The 23,250-nt window shown below is 32.9% G+C and overlaps 3 protein-coding genes across 3 annotated transcripts; 1 reads left to right on the forward strand and 2 right to left on the reverse strand.

The window, feature by feature from the left end:
- The first annotated feature begins 203 nt into the window (after positions 1 to 203).
- LOC107871644 (ribosomal L1 domain-containing protein 1) lies at positions 204 to 1,106 on the forward strand. Its single transcript, XM_016718561.1, has one exon. It carries the CDS (start codon positions 204 to 206, stop codon positions 1,104 to 1,106), a length of 903 nt encoding a protein of 300 aa, XP_016574047.1.
- Positions 1,107 to 2,989: 1,883 nt separating this feature from the next.
- On the reverse strand, positions 2,990 to 8,431 carry LOC107870408 (tetraketide alpha-pyrone reductase 1). Its single transcript, XM_016716935.2, has 5 exons — positions 8,091 to 8,431; positions 4,755 to 4,927; positions 4,422 to 4,610; positions 3,763 to 4,118; positions 2,990 to 3,237 (listed from the first exon to the last, which is right to left on the reverse strand). The coding sequence occupies exons 1-5, from the start codon at positions 8,251 to 8,253 to the stop codon at positions 3,096 to 3,098; spliced, it is 1,023 nt and encodes a 340-aa protein (XP_016572421.1). The 5' UTR covers positions 8,254 to 8,431; the 3' UTR covers positions 2,990 to 3,095.
- A 7,795-nt stretch (positions 8,432 to 16,226) lies between these two features.
- Positions 16,227 to 22,802, reverse strand: LOC107870409 (mitochondrial intermembrane space import and assembly protein 40 homolog). The gene is made up of 4 exons (XM_016716936.2): positions 22,534 to 22,802; positions 17,740 to 17,774; positions 17,522 to 17,647; positions 16,227 to 16,773 (listed from the first exon to the last, which is right to left on the reverse strand). The coding sequence occupies exons 1-4, from the start codon at positions 22,652 to 22,654 to the stop codon at positions 16,564 to 16,566; spliced, it is 492 nt and encodes a 163-aa protein (XP_016572422.1). The 5' UTR covers positions 22,655 to 22,802; the 3' UTR covers positions 16,227 to 16,563.
- Between the last annotated feature and the right edge of the window lie 448 nt (positions 22,803 to 23,250).

Here is a 23,250-nt window from a genome sequence, read left to right on the forward strand (position 1 = left end):
ATAATATATATAGATTATAGATTATAGATACGTGTGTGTGGTGCAAAATTTATAAATAGTAGGGCAATATTCTAACCTTTTCAAAACCTTATGAACCAAAAACATAATTAACCCTTTTCCTATAAACGCCATCTCAAACAAGTCACAGTCGCCGTCACCATTCCCATAGGGCCATAACACCAAAGTTCTTCAGCTCAGCTACAATGGCTTCCACAACAATGACGAAGGCGAAAACTAATGAAGAGCAAGTTCGCAAATCAGTAAACGCTCTTCTCAAATGGAAAAAACTGCAATCCAAGGAACTCCAAAACCTCAATTCACTCTCACATGAAGAATCAGAAGAAGAGGATGATGATGATTTCATATACCTTCAATTAACCCTCAAGAAATCCCCACCTAAACAACTCACTACACCTCACAAAATCACCCTCCCTCACTCCTTTCAATCCTTCTCCAACATTTGTCTCATCATTGCTGACAAACCCAAAAAACCCCACAACTCAAAATCCATTCTTGATGCTAAAACAGACAATTTCAACAAACCCCATAACTCAAAAATCAATCTTGATGCTAAAACAGACAAAATCAAGAAACCCCACAACTCAAAAATCAATCTTGATGTTGAAACAGTGCAAAAAAAGCTTGAATATGAAGGGATTCCAATTGACAAAGTTATGAAGATATCCAAGTTGAAGTCTGAGTACAAGTCTTTTGAGGCAAAGAGGGAGTTGTATGATTCATATGAACTGTTTTTGGCTGATAAAAGAGTGGTGAATTTGCTTCCGGGGTTATTAGGGAAGCAGTTTTACAAGAAGAAGAGGAAAGTACCTGTGCCTGTGGATTTAAGGGGGAATAGTAGTTGGAAGGAGGAGATAGAAAGAGCGTGTTCGACGACTTTGTTGTGTTTAGGGAATGGGACATGTAGTGTTTTGAAGATTGGAAAGGGAGGGATGGAGAATGGTGAAGTTATGGAGAATGTTTTAGCTTCCATTGATGGAATTATTGAGTTTGTTCCCAAGAAATTGGATGGTGTTAGAGCTCTTCATTTGAAGTTTAGTGATTCATTGGCATTGCCTGTTTATGAGGCGTTGCCTGATAAAAAATGACAGCCCGATGCAGTAAAGCACTCGCTATGCATGGGCGTGAGAAGAGGCTGTCATAAAAAAGATAGTGAAGGTGAGATGTTGACTCTTCAAAAGATTTTTCGAGCTAGAAGTTCGCGCAAGTAATTGACGCATAGGCTTGCAATCAAATGTTTTTCGTGGTAAATTTTGGATGAAGCGTTTCCATTTTTTTTCTTACTAGGCAGTGAATAGTTGTCTGATTGATCAAGTGTTGTTTCAACTGGGAGACTCTAATGTTCCTGATGTTAAATGTAGTCAGTTCAATTTATGATAGAAGTAATAGTTTCAAGCATCATGTGTTCAAAGACCAGATTTTCATCCTTGTATATTTTAGCTACTTGTGTGTATTATAAGTGCAACTATTTCCAAGCATTGCGAGCAGATGAGAATTTTACTCTAATATCTTGAGCAGCCATATAGTTTAGCTGATTCCTGATCACTCAAATATTCAGTTTTTCAAAACTAGAAGCATTGGTAGTGTTGCTTTTGGATTATGCTGCTTTCTTGTTACAGTCACAAATGCTAAGAAACACCAGCATGAGTATCATCCTCTTTCATTATATGTGTAGCAAGCTTGTTAGTATCTGCGGTGATACTAATAACATGTAAAATACACAATTACTTATCTAAAAATAGAAAAGTAATACTCCACTAAGCATGGTGATGCTATGTATAACTGAACGAGAAAAAAGGAAAATATTTTCCAGCCATTACTATAAGAATATTGATAAGTATTCCCCAACAACTACAACATACCCAGAGTAATCCCACAAAGTGGGGTTTGGGGAGGGTAGGTGTATGCAGACCTTACCCCTACCTGAGGTACACAGGAGAGGTTGTTTCCGATAGACCCTCGTCTCGAGAATTGATAAGTATACCCCAAAGAGGGAAAAAGAAATATATATTTGCCTGTCCTTTTCATATTTTTCTTTTGTTAAGAAACAGTAACAAGTGCAATGTTGTCCAACGAGGAATTCTCAGCTCAACCAATCCCCGCCTTGAACAAATTCCAAGTGACTGAAGAACTTCCAAGGTTGATGCCAATGGCAAGATATATAGTAATCTTGTTCCAGGTGCTTATTGATGCAGTTAGTTTAATAATTATAAGTAAATCATTTCTTTTTCTTATTTTAGAAAATTACTTTCTTCTGTTCTATGTTTCAATTTATCAAAGCAGAGACTTCGTAAATCTAAGTTTATTTCCAGAGCATACCCTTCTTGAAATATAAAGAGTAATTTGGAATTGTTTATGTTTACTTAACGTATGATTTGAAAGTACTAATCTCTTCAGCAAGAAATCTTACTCTCGATGTCTCTTTGTGCATTTTCAGAAACTGAAAGATCCATTTGTTGGTTTAGAGTCAAAAGGATTTCTTGCTACATGATTGTTAAATTGAACTGTATTTCAATAGAAACAAAAATTACTGATAAAGGGGTACATGATACTTCATTTATTCTGTGAGTGGCTAGGGCCTCGGGTTAATTACGCTTAGATTTAGTAGGTGTTCTGTGTCTTTTGAAGATGTTTTTTTTCAGGTTGTTATGATAGGATACTGCTCTAGCTCTATTGATTGTTTACCGCGTGAGCCTTTTACACCTCTGCATATTTGATGTATGATATGTAAGATACATAGTTTGCCTCCTTGAGTTTTGCTTATATTGCTGGTATCCAGCACAGACATAAGATTTGTGGATGTGATAAAAGTGACTTAGCCAGGGTACCAGAATCTATAGTTTGTTGTGTGACATTGATGAGATAGTCGAGGTATTTGTTGCTTTAACTTATTTTTTGATTTTAAGAACATTTTACTACATTGCTTTAACTTAGCCTTGATGCTAGGATAAGTTCCGTATTACTAGTGTAGTGATTAGGTAATCATTGACATAGATAACAAAGGATCAGAACACGAGATACGTAAAAATAAAACATCCAAGGTTCATAACAGAACTTTTATGCAGAAATGTTGTCACTTAGATGAAAGAAATAAGGCCTCTCTCTTTGAGGAATGCGATGCAATCGTCAAACATCTCTTCAATGGACTTGAATTTCATTCCTAAGCTCTCCAGCTTCGAAGTATTGAAATCATAGGAAGGCCTACCCTGTTCCTTAAACCTGAAATAACAGTTCGCGAGTGTGAGTCTTCATCAAAACGGTACTTTCTTTCTAGTGTGTATTATTTGTTTTAAGCAGAGATAACGAATACAGTATGGATCCAAGATCTTTAAGCAGTGGAGAGCACCTCTTACTATACTCACATACATACATACACACACAGAGACATGCATAATTACAAAGAGTTCACTTTTCTAACTTCCTGATATCTACAGTGACGTAGGCAGGATTTTGTGCAAGTGTTATCTACCTATTAACGGCACTTGGCTTGGTACTTGGAGTTGAGACTTCAGCTGCAGGGGTTTTGAGGTGTTACTTCATGTTCTAAAATCTAAATTAATGTTTATTTTGTATTTTGAAGTGGGCTAATCTATTGTTTATTCACAAATGTTTAGCGGAGCAATGTCAAATGACAATTCATGATACAATCTGCCACTGCATACGTAGCTTGAGTTTGAGACAATAGATGCAAATGCAACCATAGCTTATATAATGTTATCTACCTCTTCTCGGAATTATACTAACCTTTTAGGAATAGGCAAAGATGGATAGCGCTCTGATAGAAGTGAGGCAAGTTGGTTGTTGTCAAGAACCTTTGAGCTGCAAAGGTACCTCCCATGAGCACTTGGATGCTCATAGACAAGTATGTGGGAGAGCGCTACATCATCTATATGAACATAACCCATCCTTCCATGCCAATCAAACTTATCTGTCTTTCCTTTGAGCAAACCAAGAACATCATCTGCTGTTGAACATAAATCTGGAGGCAAACTTGGCCCAATGATGAAAGAAGGGAGTATTGTCACAAGATCGATGTTGTTTTGTTCACAGAATTCCCAAGCAGCCTTCTCAGCTAGTGTCTTTGATAGTACATACCAAATCTTGCATGCACCAAGTAAAATGATGAGATTATTGTTTATAGTTTCCATCCGAATTGATATGACGCTGTTCTTGTTTTGGGACGCGTCAAAGTATTGATACTACTTTGAAGAATCCAAATTCAAGAAAATATTTAAAGTTTGAAGTTTAAGGTGATATTTTCTCTGTCAAACTATCTTTCAATTTCCACCTCTACTTTTTTATTTTATTTTTTTTTAATATAGGAGTCGAGTTAATAATTTAAACATCGTGCTCAGTCAATACCATGATATCAAATGGAATATAAGTAGAATAGATGTGTTTACCTCATACTTTTTGCAGAATTCGACAGAGCTCCAAGATGATTCATCCAATGGTATGTTAGGGTCAATGTTATCTCTTACCCTCATTGTTGAAGAAGACGAGGTCAAAACCACACGTCTCAGTTCTGGATTTTTCTTACAGGATCTTAGCACATTTAAGGTACCATCTACTGCTGGATTCAAGATTTCAGCCTGCAGCATGCACGGTTAGTTACTTGAAGGTGATTCCCTGTCTTTTGATTTTGAGAAGTTATAAAATGTTTGACTTAATATAGCTAGTATGTTCAGTCAAATATTGTCATATAAAATGAAACGAACATAATATATTTTGTATACCGCGACATCAAAAGTAGCCTTTCCCAAGACGGGTGAGGCAGTATGGAAAACACCTTCACAGCCCATAATAGCATCATCAAAGCTGCCTTCATCAGTTAGGTTAGCCTTCACCAGACGAAGTCTCTCATTCGCTCCTTCTAGCTTCCATAAATGTCCTACTTTCTTCTGGTTCCCTGATTTTGACATAAAAACTTCAACGCCATGAAACAGATATAATCTCCATTACTAGTAGCTATGTTACATGAATGCGTTTGTGTATGTGTCCAATATGGGTGTGTATAACTATCCGTTATATATACAAGCACATCTTGCATCTTTTTCATTCTCCAAGAGTAACTGGTAAAGTTACTGCCATGTGACCGGAGATCATGGGTTCAAGCCTTGGAAATAACCTCTGGCAGAAATGCAAGATAAGGCTGCCTACGATACACCCTTGTTGTGGGGCCCTTTCCCGGACACCACGCATAGCGGTAGCTTTAGCGCACCGGGCTGTCCTTTTTAATATTCGGATCATTTAGAAGCATTTGCAAGTAATCACACCCTTAATGTACCAGTCTGACATGTCAATACAAATGTAGGCTGGGCAAAGCTATGTTTTCCCTATTATTTTCTATGTCCTCTTGACTTCTATATTGTTCGTTTTGCTGCTTTGATGTTCGTTACTCGAGTCGAGGGTCTACCAGAAACCACTTCTTTACCTCCTTTTAGTAGGGTAAGGTAAGGGAGGGAGATCACCAAGTGAGCTGCCCTCAAACCCCATGGATTCAACAAACTCAAATTGCTTTTTTCCTTTTATTGAGTTGATCTCACCAAATCAAAATTCACTTAATTGAAACATGCACCTACAACCTACCAATTTCAATACTTTATAGAATCATGGACTGAAGAGATTCTACTTGTCTTCTGAACTAAATTCTTGGAGAGAGAAAAAAAAGTCTTCTTGATCCCGCTTAAATTCCCTTCATCGAAAAAATTATATTATGCATTTAAGGTTAAAGTACTAAAGTGTTTGCTGTATATATAAATTGTTGAATCGTCTTGACATAAGAGAAGCCTTAGTAGGCGTTTCAAGAATTGCTTTAAGACGCACGTTTGAATCTTGAGTGTGGAACTCTTGCATATTTTGAAGTTCTTTGTTGTAATTCCTGGCTCCGCCATTGAATGTACTAAATTAGAGTACGAGTAGTTTCATGTGTAACCCAGGTGTGGTTTAGTGGTCAATAAAGTGGGTTGAGCACCATGAGATTTCAGGTTTAAATTTCAACAAAGACAAAATACTAGGGGGTCGTTTGGTAGAATGTATAAGAACAATGCAGAATATAGTGTATTAGTAATATTTGCATTAGTAATACTTGTATTAGTTATGCTTGTATTAGTTATGCATGTATTATTTCTTATATATTGTTTGGTTTGATGTATAAGAAATAATGTCTCTTACATAATTTCTATAAAGGAAATGTTTGTTTACAAAATACCATTCTTTGATTTTGTACATTTTTTTGCAACAAAGTTCTTTTTCTTCTCAAACATAATTAGTATTGTTGAACTAGTATATAGAGGTTTTAAGATTAATTGCAAGACGTTGGTCTTTGTGCAAAAATGTTACACCGACGTATTAACATAGTCGAAATAAAAATAAAATATAAGACATAAAATTAGAGCCCGTTTGGATAGGCTGAAAAAAAGTTATTGATGTGTTTGGTAAATAATGCTTTTAAGCACTTTTTTTGGGTCAAAATGTCTGAAATACCCTTATATATATATATATATATATATATATATATATATATATATGTATGTATGTATGTATGTATGTATGTATGTATTAAAAATATTTTCATGAATGACTGTTAATTTGGTGTGCTAAAAAATTATTTTTTAAAGTGTTTAAGTGTTGAATGTTTGTATTTGAAAAAGATAGTTATATCTATATTAAAAGGTTATTTGTCTCTTCATGGTTATGTTAAGATTTCGTATAACGTTGATGTGCAATTAAAAGATTATTTATTTCTTCATGGTTATGTTAATAATATTTATTTCAAATATTATTTTAATTTTCTTATATTGCATTATTGAATTTATCGTGATATAATGGTGAAATATTTTATATTTGACAGTATATAATAGTAGTAGAAAATGACACATCTATCCAAACGTTATAAGTATTTGTGTAAATTGGAGTTTGAACTTTGAAATTAGTAAAGATGAGCAAGAGAAATGTGAAGAATTTGGACAATTGTGATAATTGGCAAACAGTTAATATAATTGCTTATGTGAAGAGAAATGTTACATATTGTCCTTGGTATAATTTGAGAGAAATGTTAAATATTTTGTTCAATTAATTGTCCACTAAGGAATAAACCAAATTATACAATACTAACTTGCTTATGTGAAGAGAAATGTTAACTTTTCATTCAGACAAGTAATCGAACACCAATAAATAAAAATTATAAGGACACCGATAAATGAAAATTATAAGGGCAAAAAAGTCAATTACTTGGTCAAATGTGAATAGATTATAAGTTAGAAAAAAATAAGTTAGGATTTGCTACTTCTTGTTTTTGGCTTAAAAAAAACCAAAATTAACTTTTTTTAAGCACTTGTAAATTTTGCCAAACCCTTTTTAAGCAAAAAATAACTTATAAGCTATTTTGACCAACTTATAAGTTAAGCCAGTTACCCACTTAAAAAATAGTCTCAATTTTTTTTAATCTTTTTAAAGACCTTCGAAGCAAAGCACAAATATGTTATAGTTATTTAAATCAACTATTCATTGTTGTAAATTAAAATGGCGGGGAAAGAAATTGTGAAATGTTTTGAAAAGATTTACTATTGCAAATTAAAATGACGGAAAAAGGAATGGTGAAATATTTTGAAAGGGAAACTGATGGGTATTGAGGTCATTTAATAAGTTAATGCATGTGTTTAAAATTTTTGTATTACTAATACATAGGAATTCATCAGAGGTAGAGGTATGGACTGCATACATCTTACCCCCAGACCCCACTAGGTGGGAATACACTGGGTTTGTTGTTGTTGTTGTTGACTAATACATAGGAAATAAGAGTGTATTACTAATACACACTCCAATACACAAAAGAGTGTACAACTAATGCTTGCATTAGTTATACACAGGCAAAAAGACGTACCAAACAAGGTACTAGTAATACACATTAACTAATGCATGCATTATATTTTACAATACATTCTACCAAACGAACTCTAGGTGATTTCTTTCCATCTATTTTAGCCTTGGTGACGGAGTTTATCTGGTACCTAGTAGGAGGTGGCAGTTAGTCGAGATGTTCACAAAAGTATTGAGTAGTTTCATGTTACCTGGATCTCTAACTGTGCCAATGACATTGTAACCAGACAAGAGAAGGCGTTTGATGAGCCATGAAGCTACAAAACCAGATGCACCTGTCACACATACTTTTCCCTTGTACTTATTGCTGTTTTCTTCTTCTACTACTACATTTTTACCCTCCAATATTTCCATGTTTTAGCAACTTCTTGATAGCTCTATGTTAAATATATAGGATATGAGAAGCTACGCCTCGAGGTTGGTTTAAAGAGGGTGAATCATTTCATTTCTGTGGTTCTTTTTGAGCCACTCACGAGGTGCATGTACCTTTTTTTCCTAAAACTAATAAAACCCATCAATAACTCAAAAGCTAGAAAATATGCAGCAAACATCCTTATTTATAATAGTGTAAAATCAAATTAAACTAGGATTAGAAAATCTATTTTAATATGAATTAGGACAAATAAATCTCAACTAGACATTAATTAAATAAATATCAAATATTAAATTCTGGATGAATTAGGATTAATAATCTTGGTTTTGCTTGTGGCTGGATTTAGACTTAAAATTGTAACCAAAATTATCTTTGTGTGATTACATTATGTTTGGATGGTTATTAGTATTTCATAATGTATCAATTTATTGTAGCATGAAAAACATCCAGTATAATTTTGCCATGTGGGGTGTGGGAGGGTGGAGTGTACGTAGACCTTTTCACTACTTTGGAGGTAGAGAGACTATTTTCGAAACTCTTGACTCAAGGAAAAGTAATCCCTTGTGTTGTATTGTACCGTACTATATCATAAATGAATACAATGTTTGGATAGATTATATCATTAATGAATACAATGTTTGGATAGATTGTATCATTTTTTGTTCTAACATAATGATACATATCAATAATTTGAAGGAGAAAACTACGAGAAAAGTGGGGTATGAGGTAGAACTACTAATAAAAAATAGGGTAAAGAATAAAATTGGATTAGTAAATAATAACTACACAAAAATGAGGAAAAAGAAAGGTAACATCTGATTATACCAAATTGATCGTTACATAAAATAGTACTTTTCATCTATCGCTATATTAAGATTTAAGTAATAATTAAAATAAACGTGATATTTAAATTAACAACACCACAGGTAACATCCACCCTAAATCCTAAGAATAGTAAGCAAATTAATTATAGTTGAGAATGGCTAAGGCATAGGCAATTTAGGCCCCCACAATTTAGTGGCTGCAAAATTAACTGTAGTAAGTTCGGTGGCTTAAGTTTTATTTTCGAAAACATCAAAAAATAAAAAAATAATAATATAAATTTCCCATTAAAAACAAAGTATTTGCTTGAAGATCGAAATTATTCAGGTTTAATAAATGAGCTGAAAGTCACTTGATTGTAAAGAAAGGAGCTTTTCAGCTCTTTTGAACTCTAATTTTTTTAGTCTGTTTGATCAAACTTATTTTTCTAAAATAGTGCTTAGTTTTTTCTCAAAAGTGCTTATTTTAAAAAAAAGTGAGATGTTTGACCAAACTTATGGAGGTAAATAAGTGCTTTTGAGGGTGTGTTTGGTATGAAGTAAAATATTTTTCATCAAAAATAAGTTGGTTTCTTATTTATTTTCTCATGTTTGGTTGGTGAGTGAAAGACATTTTTTAAAAAATATTTTCTAGTGATTGTTTGGTGAATAAAAAATATTTTTCAGAATATATCTTTTAACATTTGGCTAGAGAGTAAAAATTTACTATGTAGGAAAATAGTTTCTGACCCGAGAATCAACCCCGACAACCTATCCAAGACAAGACTCTAACACCCAAAGACAACCTATCCAAGACAAGACTCTAACACCCAAATCATGATTCAATTTCGAAACCCGATTTGAGATTTGACCCAGACTCCAAATCCAATAATTGAACCCCACGGTTGAATCAGGACCTAACCCAAAAACCCAAGAATCGATCTCGAGAATCCACCCAGAGACTCGATCTTAACACCCAACTCGAAAATCAACCCCGACACCCAACTTGGGACCTGACCCCAACGCTTGACCAGAGACCCGACCTCGACACTCAACCCTAGATCTGACCCCGATTCTCGAATTGAGACCTAACCTTAGCACCCGACTCGAGACCCGACCCTTACTCCCGCCCCGAGATCCTATCTAGACTTCTAACTCGAGACTTGACCTCGACTTTCAACTAGAGACCCATCCCCGACTCCCGACTCAAGACCCGACCCTAACTCCCGGCCTCGGCACCCGACTCAAGACCCGACCTTGACTCTCAACTTGAGATCGAACTTCGACTCTACTCGAGGCTCAACCCTGACTTTCGACCCAGGAACAAACTCTGGCTCCGACCTCGACTCGAGATCGAACCCCGAATCCCAAGCTCGACCCTGACTTATGAACCAAGAACAAACCTAGCCCCAATCTGAGACCCAACCTCGACTCTCGACTCGAGATTGGACCTCGACTCGAGGCCTGACCCTGAATTCTGACCCGAGACTCAACCTTGGCACTCGACTCGATCGCGACTCCCGAATCGATACCTGACCCCGACTCCCAACTCAAGACTTGACTTAGGCTCCCGACCTCCAACTCCTAACCTCGATTTTTGAGTCGAGAATTGGGAGTCAAGGTCGGGAGTTGGATCTCGTGTCAGTGTCGGAAATTGGTACCCAAGACTTAGGTTAGGTTGGAAAGTTGAGGTGTGAGGTTAAAAGAGTGTTTTGAAAAATATTTTTCTTACTTTTTGAAGGAAAGTCATTTTCCTTAAATTTGAGGAAAATAAATTGATTTGGAAAATATTTTTCAAAACATTTAAGCTAACCAAACATGAGAAAATTGAAAAACATTTTTTGAGAAATGTTTTCCTTCATACCAAACACACTCTAAGAGTAAAATAAACAATTTTTCATAAGCTAAATTTTTTTATTTTTTCTAAAAACACTTTTGAAAAAATATACTTAAAAACAGTTTTAAAAGTCTAGTCAAATGCTAGTTGCTGCTCAAAATGACTTTTTAAATTTTTTGCTCAAACACAAACTGTTTATCATCAAAAACACTTTTTTTTAAAAGCATTTTAAAAAAAATATTTTTTAAAAATAAATTGATTCTAAAAATTTGATCAACCAAATTATTAATAGGAATAGCTACGAAATTCAAAACATTTACTTGAGTGTCCATTTATGAATTAGTCGTACTAAGCTTTTATTTTTGGCCCGTTGAAGCTCTTTGTTTGGTATGGATGCATTTATTGTTTGAATTATTGATGTTATTCTTGGAACAAGGTCTTTTGATTTGATAAAGCAGCCAAAAAAATATATTCTCTGATTTCGTTTAACTTGACTCCTATGGTAAAAATAGTTATTTCAATTTACTTATATATTTTATAAAATCAAAATAATTTTTTTTGTATTTTGCCCTTATTAGTAATAATCAAATTTAAAGTTATAAAGCATTATTAGTAATTTTAATTTAATAAAATATATTTTTAATTTAAATTTTCTTAAGAAATGTGTACAACAGTCAAATGAAACAGAACGGAGTACTTTCGTTGTTCACTTTTACTTATTCAATATTTTAAAAATAAATTTTCACTTTTACTTAAAATTTCAAAAATAGCAACTATAGAGTCAATAGTAACTTTTTTAGCAACAATTTCAAAATTATAAAAAATAGCAATATGTATTTTGTATTTGAGTAAACTGTTGCTAGTTAAATACATATACACCAGAATATTATGTTCCTAATATAACGCAAATCAGTTTCAGTTTAAAATGGAAAAAACGGTTTAATTATTTATGGCACAATTAATTGACAGATTCCCTTAACCTTTAAAACTCTTTTTTTTACATCAATGTTAAATTACAACAATTAATTCAAATTCAAAAAACATTTTTAATAATCAGAAACTAAAATCAAAATCCAAAATACAGATTCAAATTAAAAACAGTAAATCTAATCAGTTAGAATTAAATAAGGAATGAAATTGTTCCTTGATTTATGCCATATTTAATTAAATAGATTCCTTTACCTTATATGACTTTTTTATTTTTACCTTAGCCGTTAATTTACATCAACATAATTCAAATTTAAACAACGATTTTCATAAACAGCAAATCAAAGCTATTTCAAAAAATAAAGTGCTTCCAATATTTTTGATGATCTTCTAAAATTTTGAAGAAAATATTGAAAATACAACTCTTCAATTACAGGTATCGATAAACAAACTTGATTATGTTTGTGAATTTCATAAAAAAAAATATCACGTGAATTGCTGAAAAACTTGCAACAAAGTTGCGTAATAGTCGTGGAATTCCAAAATTTGGGATTGTATATGAATTCTATCAGTTCTCGAAAAAATGATTTGAGCGAATTATTTCTTTCAAATTTAAAGTTATTCATGTCGTTATTTAATTTGAAATTTGAGATACAATTTTTATACAAGAAATTTGAATTTTAGTCGATGATAACTAGTATTCAAGAAAAATGTTCATGTTTGTTGGAATTCGTTTTGCACTTTTTTATATACGAAATAGTTATTTTTAAAGTACGTATTTTAACAGCTATATGTATTTGACTTTATATATTTTAACAGCTATATGTATTTGTAATATACATATTCAGTCTATTTATGTGTTCACTATCTGTTTCAAATGTTTTCAGGTATATGTATTTATATTATACATATGCAGTAATTTATATGTTGTAATGAAAATACATATGCATATCATAAATATACATATTAAGACTTGTAATATACATATGTTGCTTCAGAATAAATACATTTGATAAACTGGAATGATTTGAATTGTCAATTATTTTTTAAAAATTATTCTTGTATTAATAATTTCAAGTTATACCAGTCTCAGAGTATGTCTATACAATTCACGGCATGGATAAACATTTTATTGTTTTTCTTAAGGAAAAAAAATGTTCTTGCCATGCATTTTAATTGGACGAGATACTGTGTGTGCATGTTTGTGCGGTACTTGATAGCAAGAGTTTTCAAAAGGGATCATATTGCTATTATCTATACAAGCTAAAAATTGTGTTAAGAACGTATGGTCTTTCCATTTTTCCTCTACCACACAAAATGAGTGGATAATTTCACAGGAGATATTGAAGGAGATAGTTTTGCCCTCAAAATACAAGCGACCCCCTGGGAGACCTGCAAAGAAGAATCGTGAAAAGTCGAGAGAAGATATGCTCGAAAAAAAAATAAAAATCATTGCAGTTCATTCACAATAGACGTTCATGGAGAAAATATAATAAATGATAAGTTTATTGATGTATTCAGTCAAAAAATAGTTGCTTCATTTTTTCACTGATTATTATGTGATTCTAAATTTTGATAATTTTTTTAATGTTATTGAACTTTTTGTAGTTAAATTGTTGCAAATGCTATCATTAAGAATATAGTATACAAGACGTGTAACATCATTTATTTATATTTAATGAACTGTACGTTACATAAGTCAAATTTTTAATCTAAAAAAAATACATATGAGAATCTAATAAAAACCTATGCCAATCTATAAAAAATAAGAATGAGTTAACATACATTTATGTAATAAATAAAAGTAATTGAATACATATAATGACTTATCAATTACATAACTAAAACTTTAAATATATATTTTTTTTTTAAAAAAAACATATACATTAATCATACATAAATATGCATTATTCATAGATATATATACATATATGAAAAAGATCTATGAATAACTCATAAATACATATGCTTATGTGGTAAAATACACATGTATTAAACTGGATAAATACACATACATATGCATGGCCAAAAAAATATATATTCAGACAAATATATATATATATATATATATATATATATATATATTGCAGAAAATATATATTCAGACTTATAAAAAACAAATGCAGTATTCATATATACATATGCATTATGCATTAATACATATGCATAACATAAAAGGGTACAACATGCATTTCTGATAAAATACTTATGTATTAATCATAAATATGTATGCATCATAAAAATATATAAACTTATGTAAAACTATACAATAATTATGTATTATTTAAAAGTATATGTGCAGAATCGAAAAGTAACGCATGCATTGCTCAAAATACATATGCATTACTCAAAAATACATATGCATAAAATGAAAAATACAAATGCATAACTGAAAAATACATATAATGACTGAAACATACATATTCATTACTAAAAAATCTAACAATTACAGCAAAGAAAATATTAAGGTATCAATTTTCAACATTTAAGTGACATGTAACCTAAGAAATATTCAACTAAATCTTAGTCTACCTAAAGTTCATTATTGTAAAATACAACAAATTCAAAATAATCTTCAAATATTATGCACTTCTATATCTTCTGTTATCCCAATATCTCTAAGATGCCTCACTGGTGCTTCATCATCACTTTGTGCCTTCTCTTCTTCTTTCGTCGAACCATAATGCCACAACATTATATTAAAGCATATCTTGTGCGAAGAAGACCTGAATCAAAATTAATAGTTGAAACATACACATGAATTACTCTTGCCATGTATATTTTGAGAACGCAACACCTATACAACATAAAATTACAATTATATGTCTAAACAGTGCAACATATGTATTTAAGAAAATACATCCTAAAAGTTACATTACTCGTCAATATCTAAGTTATCAACACATCAAAATATAAAAATTGTCGTCACCTGATGTATGTAAAAAATACATTTCAACAAACAAGAACTACATATCACATTCAAAATGGAATGACTACCAAATATAACTTAACATCGAATAAAATTCTTAGAGGTAAACATAAAAACACATATCTAAACTAAATGTATTTTTCAGAATACATATTAGAATTATATTTCAACGAACACATGTATTTTGTGAATCTATGAATTGTACAAATTTAATTTACAAAAATAGAGTATAACAACACATATACAAATTATATAACAAAAATGTATTTTCAGACTACATAATATACTTCTATATAAAAATATATATACAAAAACCTTGCCATTGATAAATACAAATATCTTACACAAATTTTAGATATCAAATACATATTTAAAATATATTGTATATAACATATACAATTCATATAAATAACAAAATTTTCGAATAGCACCATACCTCCTCCACTTTCTCCTATTCAGATTCATAATCTGATGCAACGGGACTTGCAATTTTACTACATTCTTCTTTTTCATCCGATTTCCTCCTTTTTCACTGATTTTTAAAATTTTATGGGTTTTGGGGATGAAGATTTTGTCAATGCTCCACAATCTTTTTGGGATTGTTACGATGCTTCGATCTCAACTCTTCAACGATAACACCTTCGTTAGACAGAATATTAGTAGAACCCAAGTTAAAATCTTCATCTTGTGTTAAACCATGACTAAACGATGGTAGTTCATCGAAAACTAAATTCTTCGATTGATTTTCTCTAACTGAACTACTACGATTTGCATGTTGAGCTATTATACATTAACTCGTACAATTTCAACAGAAAAAAAAATAAACCCAAAAAGACGAGTTTCACAAACTAATTTAAAAAAAATGACGACACTAAAACACCTTAACATAAATTAAATGGAAAAAGAATAACATGCATTAACTAAATAAAAACTTACCTTAAAAAGTGGAGGTTATCTTTATCAAGATGTGGGATTTCATGCGAAATTTGGGGGAATTTAAAAAAAAAAAAAGGGAAGTTGGGGGAAGTGAAATAGATAAAGTAGAGTGAAAATAGGAAACTGAAAATAAGAGAGTAGATTTCACGTGCTTTTAAGAAAAAAGGGTAAAATATTGTTAGTTTTGTTATTAGTTGTAATTTTGCCAAACTATTATTGTTTTTTATAATTAATATCTTAAGGTTGCTAGTTTATGTAACTTTTCCCTTTTAACATCTTAAAAAAACAGATAATTATTTTTCTGCATTTTACCCTCATTGTTGATACTTGTTTCCTAAACAATTCCTCAAGACCTAAGAGGTTAAGACTATACGCCAATTAACATGGGGCATTTTGATAAAATATTTATATTAATCATTGTTTCTTAAAGGTGTTAGAAACGAAAGTAGACAAGTAAATGTGAACAAAGCGAGGATCAGCAAATATGCCAAGAAAACCATCAATGAATTACCAAATGGAAGAGACTGGAGTGAAATTTTCCATGAATAAGCAATTCATAACACTGAAAAGTTGGTATCAAACAAAGAGTAACACCAATCCAAATTTTCCCTAGAAGCTATGGCCTAGTCTCTAGAAAAGAAAAGAAAAAAGTATAGTCCGACCACTATGTGGGGGGGATCCGAGGAAGGGCAGGACCACAAGGGTCGATGGCCTAGTCTCGAGAGTTCAATTTTTAATAAACTTCAAAAGTTTGATCATGTAAATCCTATGGCAAAAGAACAATTATGCGATACACTGGTACTCAATGTAATAGAATTATACCACCAGAGCTTCCTAACAATGAAAGATAACGATGAGCCTTCTAGAGCTTCTTACGCTTAGTCCTCTTTGATTCTTCAGCCCAAATGGGAGGAATGATTCTATATTCTTGTTTTGGTGTCTCCTCTGTCTTGACTTCGGCTTGTTTCTTCACATCATCGCCATCCTCCTCCAGGACGTCCTTTGAAAATGCATTAGGATTTGCCTTGATGCAGCTTTGAAGAGCGACAAAGGGACTAACGCAGTCAGAGCCCTATAGTGGGAAAATTAAGAAAATTCACATGTTAGAAGGATGAGAAGGAAAAGTATTAAACTCATTTTTCATCCTTTTCTGTTCAAAAGACAATCTTTTCTTTTCAAGTGTTGTGTATGAATGAAGGGAAGATGACAAAGCATTGTGATCTTGTTTGTTACGTTACATCAAAGTCAATTTACCACAAGGAACCAGATTTTGGACATCAACTATGGAGGGTCTATCGGAATCAGGTTCTCTACCCTACAAGGTAGGTAAGGTATGCATACACTCTACCCTCCTCAAACCCACTTGTTGGGATTATACTGGATATGTTGTTGTAAATTTGGACGCCAAATTCTAAGGTGAAGAATGATCGTTAATGTCTGGTCTTGTCTAGTGGCATTCATACTAGTAACTTGTTCTAGACTATTAAGAAAGGAAACTTGAAATTCTCTCAAGCAGCCTCTAGAGATACATATATTATTTGGCGTATGTTTCCAGAAAAAAAAAGAACAAGAAAGAGACACATAATCCTTTTCTCATAATATAATACAAAAATAGGTACAATTATCGCTGAATAACCTACCAATGTTTACAATGTAATCAGTTATGTGGACACTTAATAAGCTGAAGTTCATACAGGAATATCGGCTCCGAGAAATAATATCCGATGAAACAACATATGACATCTCTCCACATGCGAGGAGCAATATAGACCACTAATATAGTATTACAAAAAGAACAAGGAGCATAGAAATGCAGTTACCTTTTCTTCAGCTGTGCTCTTGAGGAAACAGAGGAAAGCGTCTGAAAACTGGTTGCCGCAGGGGCCAGCACGTAAATGAGCAATGCAAGGGCATTCTAGGGCTTTCCGAGCTTTCTCGTCAATGGACTAAAAGTAGAGTTTCAGTTTCTTGAGCTTAGATAAGTAACAAAAATCAACTTTTATTGACCAAGTTTATGATCCGAAAAACCTGAACCAACCTCATTCTCACCATCTTCACCATACGCTGCAGCTTCTACAAGACGAAAAGAAGAAAGCTTGTGATAAGTTTAGGAGTCTTTCAAATCATAAAAGCATGATTCAAACATCATTAGGCTGTAGTCAACCGACAATATTACATGGGAAGCAGAATCAGAGCTTTATTAATTTTTCAATCATCAAAACAGTAAATTGCAATCAATCAATTTCATCTCAAACCCAAAGTAGTAGATCTCGGCTCTAACGTTGTATACAAAAACATGAAAAGCATACACTACGTAACCAAAAATGAAACTCAATCTACATTTTAAGTCCGTGGGTGCAAGTACCACTCTACTTACTACTTCTTTGCGTACAAACTTAATCTAATTACATATATTTTCAAATTTAAACTATACATATGTAGTGCAAAAAACAGAATAGAGACAAAGTATCAATACCAACTAGCTGGCATTAAGGTTAGATGTTATTATATTAGTACCTCACATTAGGTCAATTTGGTTATAGATATAGCGTAGGGATAGGTGGAAAATTTAGAGAAAATCAAGTTTTACATCCCTAATTACAAACTAGCAAGTATTGGAGTCAAATGGACAGAACAGGACTGAATAGATTGAGAGGACTCATAAGTCAACCCACTAGTTTGGGATTGAGGTTAAACTATTATTATTGCTAAGTATTTATACATATCATATGTAGCTCGAGCGGAAAGTATTAGATGCATCCACCTCACTCTACGTTCGCACATGCCCACCACCAGCCTCAACTCTTCTCCAACGCCATTAAGAAAAAAGTGAAGGACTTACAGTGCAGCTTTTACTTCTTTTTTTTTTTTTTGACAATGGTGACATATTTATAGTGCAGTTTATTAAGCCATAGAAGTCCTTGATTCTGGATTCTCGAAGGAGAAAAATTGTTTTTGCAAAATCAAGAAAGAGAGAATCGAGAGGGTGGTAGAATCAGCAATAGAGGTGGCTTTCAGTGTCTTTGATGAAGCACTTTGGAATTGGTCGTCAATGGCTACTTAGATACTTCCATTATAGATAAGCTGGAATTAGACTTTCATTTCTATTTCTTGTTTACGAATCCTCTGGTCATGAATCGGATCTGCGATGGGACCCCTTCCTTGATGAGGATTGCTAAAATCTTTCTTTTTTAATAAAAAGCCCGGATTTCTAAGCTCGATGTGGGAAGTGGAGGTTTTAGAGACAAGCTAACCGAGTCATGTAACTCGTTTAGAGCAATAAGGAAATCATTTGATCTAATATGCACATTGATGTTATATGAATAGCTCTATTGTAGTTACTGAGTCATGTAACTCGTTTAGAGCAATAAGGAAATCATTTGATCTAATATGCACATTGATGTTATATGAATAGCTCTATTGTAGTTACTGGATCTAAAGACAATTTGTCTCGGAAGAATTTGGTATAATAAAAATACTCTTATATAGAGCTAATAGTAGAGAAAGATGCTATCTTTCACCAATCAAAAAATAGTGCAGTGAGAAAACAATACATGCAAAAGAGCAGTGATAGGCTGATAGGCGATTGCTCAACCACATGGGAAGTAGAATCTAAACTTTTCATTTTCCCAAACAGAAAATAGTAAAAACATTTGCAATCAATCAACTTAACTCAATCCCGAAATAATTGAAATCGGTTATAACATTATGTATCATTACGCGGAAAAAAAACAATATATAAGCAAAAACAAAACTGAAGATTCCTTAATAGGGAAATGGACTTTGGGACCAAGTCAACTCCAAAAGTTAGCTCGTAAGGAAAATATTACCAAGATAGTATAAGGAGACAAACAAATTCATCACTCGACCAATATGGAACACTTAACCCCTTCCGCCCTCCCTAGGCCTTCACAATTGGAGCACGGATGACGTACCATGGAAACCCAACATTTGGAATACAAGAATAGGGGTAGGTCTGTCTCTAATACTATGTTAAGAAAATAGACCTAAGGCTTGACTCAACTGCAAAAGTTGGTTCACAAGATGATTGCTCATGACAAACAACCCATCCCTCAACCAATGCAGGACACTTGACAATGAATTACTGGAAACCTGCATTTCAAGATATCTTCCCTTAAAATATTGATTTTTCCATTTCAAAAATGATATCCTCCCCTAATAGGCCCCCTCCCCCATCCTTTCACACAACCAAAATATCCGGACCCCATTGTGCTTATAACTTTTAGTTCATTGGTTTTATCAGGTCGATAGCAACATATAAGAAATTGCATATGCAACAAATTGTCCCTCCTCGCTCTCTTCTCCTCCATAGGTGTAGGTGCTGAGTGCCACAATACCTACTACTTCTTTGTCAAAAAGGGTAAAAGCTTTATCTAATTATATATCTTAGAGAAAATGTTAGCTATACATATAGAGTAGTATAACACAATGAAACAATGCCGGACTAAATAAAATTAAGATTAATTTTCATATATATATATACATATACCATTTTTCTTTTACTATTAGTTGTTTCTTGTACTTCGATTATCGAATTATTTTGTTGTAGTTATTGTTCAGAATAACCTGTCATGCTTGCTTTCTAAAGTATCCTATCACGGCTTCTTCACCTCCGTTATTTCTTTTTCCGTCCAGCTTTAAACTATTTTTCCTTGAGCTTAGGGTCTATAAATAGACAACCTCTCTACCTCCAAGATAGGAGCAGTGGCGAATCCAAGAATCTCACTAGGAGTGTTTACGATTTAATATCAACAACAACAACATACCCAGTATCTCCCACAAAGTGGGGTCTGGGAGGGTAAAGCGTACGCAATCCGTACCATTACCTCAAAGGTGAGGTAGAGAGGCTGTTTTCAAAAGACCATCATCTCATGATGCTAGAGAAAGACATAGTATAAGAACAAGAAACAATAGGTAGAAATAAACAACAACAACAACAAACCCAGTGTATTCCCACCTAGTGGGGTCTGGGGGGGTAAGATGTACGCAGTCCATACCTCTACCTCTGATGAAGTAGAAAGGCTGTTTCCGATAGACCCCCGGCTCAAGGCACGAGATACCACACAAACACATAGTAAAGCACAGAAGCAGATTACATAACATAAATACGGCACCCATAAGTAATATAAAACAGAGGAGGTAGAAATAAACAACAGATAGTAAAAAAAAAAATAAGCCTACCACAAAGTAGTACCACACTCGACCTCCCTGCAACAACAAACATCACCAAAACTCTAAGACCAAGACATTACAAGCAGAGGCGGATCCAGGATTTGAAGGTTAGGGGTGCCATATCGCTTTGAACGTAGACGTGTTGCTATTTATAAGATCCGAATATAGGGTAAATATTAGGTCAGTTTAATTAACTTTGGCTCTGGTTGATCAAGTATTCTGTCTTTTCGGTTTATATCGATAAATGGACCGAACAAAAAAAAATGAAATAATTATGCTAATTTAGCACAAAGGGAAAATGAGTCAATAATGAAATAACTATTTATCTTTATAAATATGTTGCGCTCTATATAACAAACTAAATATAAAGAAGCTGAACAAATTCACAAACATATATTCAGTATCAAAGATGAAGTTATATGTGAAAATCTCGATTTACGATGATATAAAGTTTAAAGAGACCAAAAATCAAATGAAATTTCAATCTAGTTTCATATCATCCTTAATTGCAACATGATCTATTTTTGAATTAAAATCTTTAACAAATTTTAAATATCGTAGTTTGAACTATTTTATCATATTATCCAAATGATTCAAATAATTGACAAAGAGAGAAGAAAATTTGGAAGAAGAGAAATAAATTGTTGGAATAAGGAAAGAGGTTAACAAATATTAAGTTTAAAACTATTAAAAACGGTAGTATCAGATTAGAATTTAAAATAAAAAAAATTAATGTTTGACCAATGTAGCTCTTGTGGCCTCACGTATAACGTTCTCGATTTCTACACTGTGTTCGCTGGTGTGGCCTCTTTTTTCCATAAAAGAATCCAAAAACTGAGAAAAACCATCTTACAAAATGCACTTCACTAGGATCAAACTCAAGTCATGGCGCAAAAAACTTGGCCATTTCGCTAGTGGCACCAGTCGAGCTTTGTGACTGGGTTGTAGGAAAAACATTTAATATATAATTTCTACATATATAAATATATATACAGACATTCAACCAAGGTGTGTGGGTGCCATGGAAACCCCAACAACATACATAGATCTGCCCTGATTACAAGCAAAGCACTACGACAACTAGCACGGATAACAAGACAGAACACACCTACCTAGTACCAGAGACGCATTCCCACCTACTACCGTCTACCTTAATTTGCATCCTCCACAAAGTGTTTACGATTTAATACATATCTATAAGCAGTAATATCTAACTAATATATGTACTACCATTTTTTATATATACAACATAATTTTCCGATAAAGGGTACTCATCTGATCACCCATTCATCCAAAGCCCACGGAAAATTTAACTATTTATACATCACTAAAATTATTTTTATGTATATATAATAGATGTCGAACCCTTCGATTAGCTTTTCTTCAAATTTTGATCCCCTTTGTGGAAATCTTGGCTCCGCGGTCTAACCCCACTTCCCCACTTTGTGGCCTAAAGTAAATGGACCCCAAGACAACTTAATGGAAATTGAAGCAAGTTATCAAAAAAGAGTTAAGAACTTACAACTCATTATAGTGATATTACTAAGCATACAATTCTTGGATTCTTGAAGAAAAAAGAGAATTCATACAAAATTCAAAAAAAGAAAAAAAGAAAGGAGGAGGAGAATTGAGGGGTTACCAGCAATCAAAGAATCAAGAGATGGCGGTGGAGAATCGTCAGCAGAGATGGAGTGCTTCGTTGAGTTTGATGAAACACTTTGAGATTCATTGTCAATGGTTTCGCTTTGTACTTGTCCCATTTTTTCCTTAACAAATGGGACAAACAAATTTCTTTTAATTGAAAAAAAGGTGGACCTACTTTTAGAAAGTAAAAAAAGAAAAAAGTCTAATGTTATGTGTGTTCGTCCTACTTTTTTGTTGGTGATATTTTAGTGATTTTTGTGATTTCGAATACATAATCTACTGGTGTGTTATTTTATTTATTGTTTATTTTTTTGTTTTTTTGTTTGTTATACTATTATTTTGTCTTAAAAGTCTATCGAAAATAATCTCTCAACCGCATATTCTTTACCCTCCCCAAACCCACTTTGTGAGAAGACACTAAATATATTGTTGTTGCTATTGAAAAAAAGAAAAAGTCCCATGTGTTTTACAACAATTAAATTGACAGATTAGTCCCTACATGCAGTAGTAAACGAACAGGTTGAGTCGAATATGAGTTGATCAAAAGCGGATTAAATAAAGGACAAATCATAAAAATCTAGAAGCTTTAGACGATAATTAATGGGCGCAAAATAGGTTTCAAGCAATTACAGAATCTGTCTTTAGATTTCCTAAGTCGTGTATCTCAGACACACCCCTATAGAAATGGAGAAAAGATATTTTCTGCAACTGC

Source organism: Capsicum annuum, chromosome 5 (assembly GCF_002878395.1).
Source record: "Capsicum annuum cultivar UCD-10X-F1 chromosome 5, UCD10Xv1.1, whole genome shotgun sequence".
NCBI classification, from domain to species: Eukaryota; Viridiplantae; Streptophyta; class Magnoliopsida; order Solanales; family Solanaceae; genus Capsicum; species Capsicum annuum.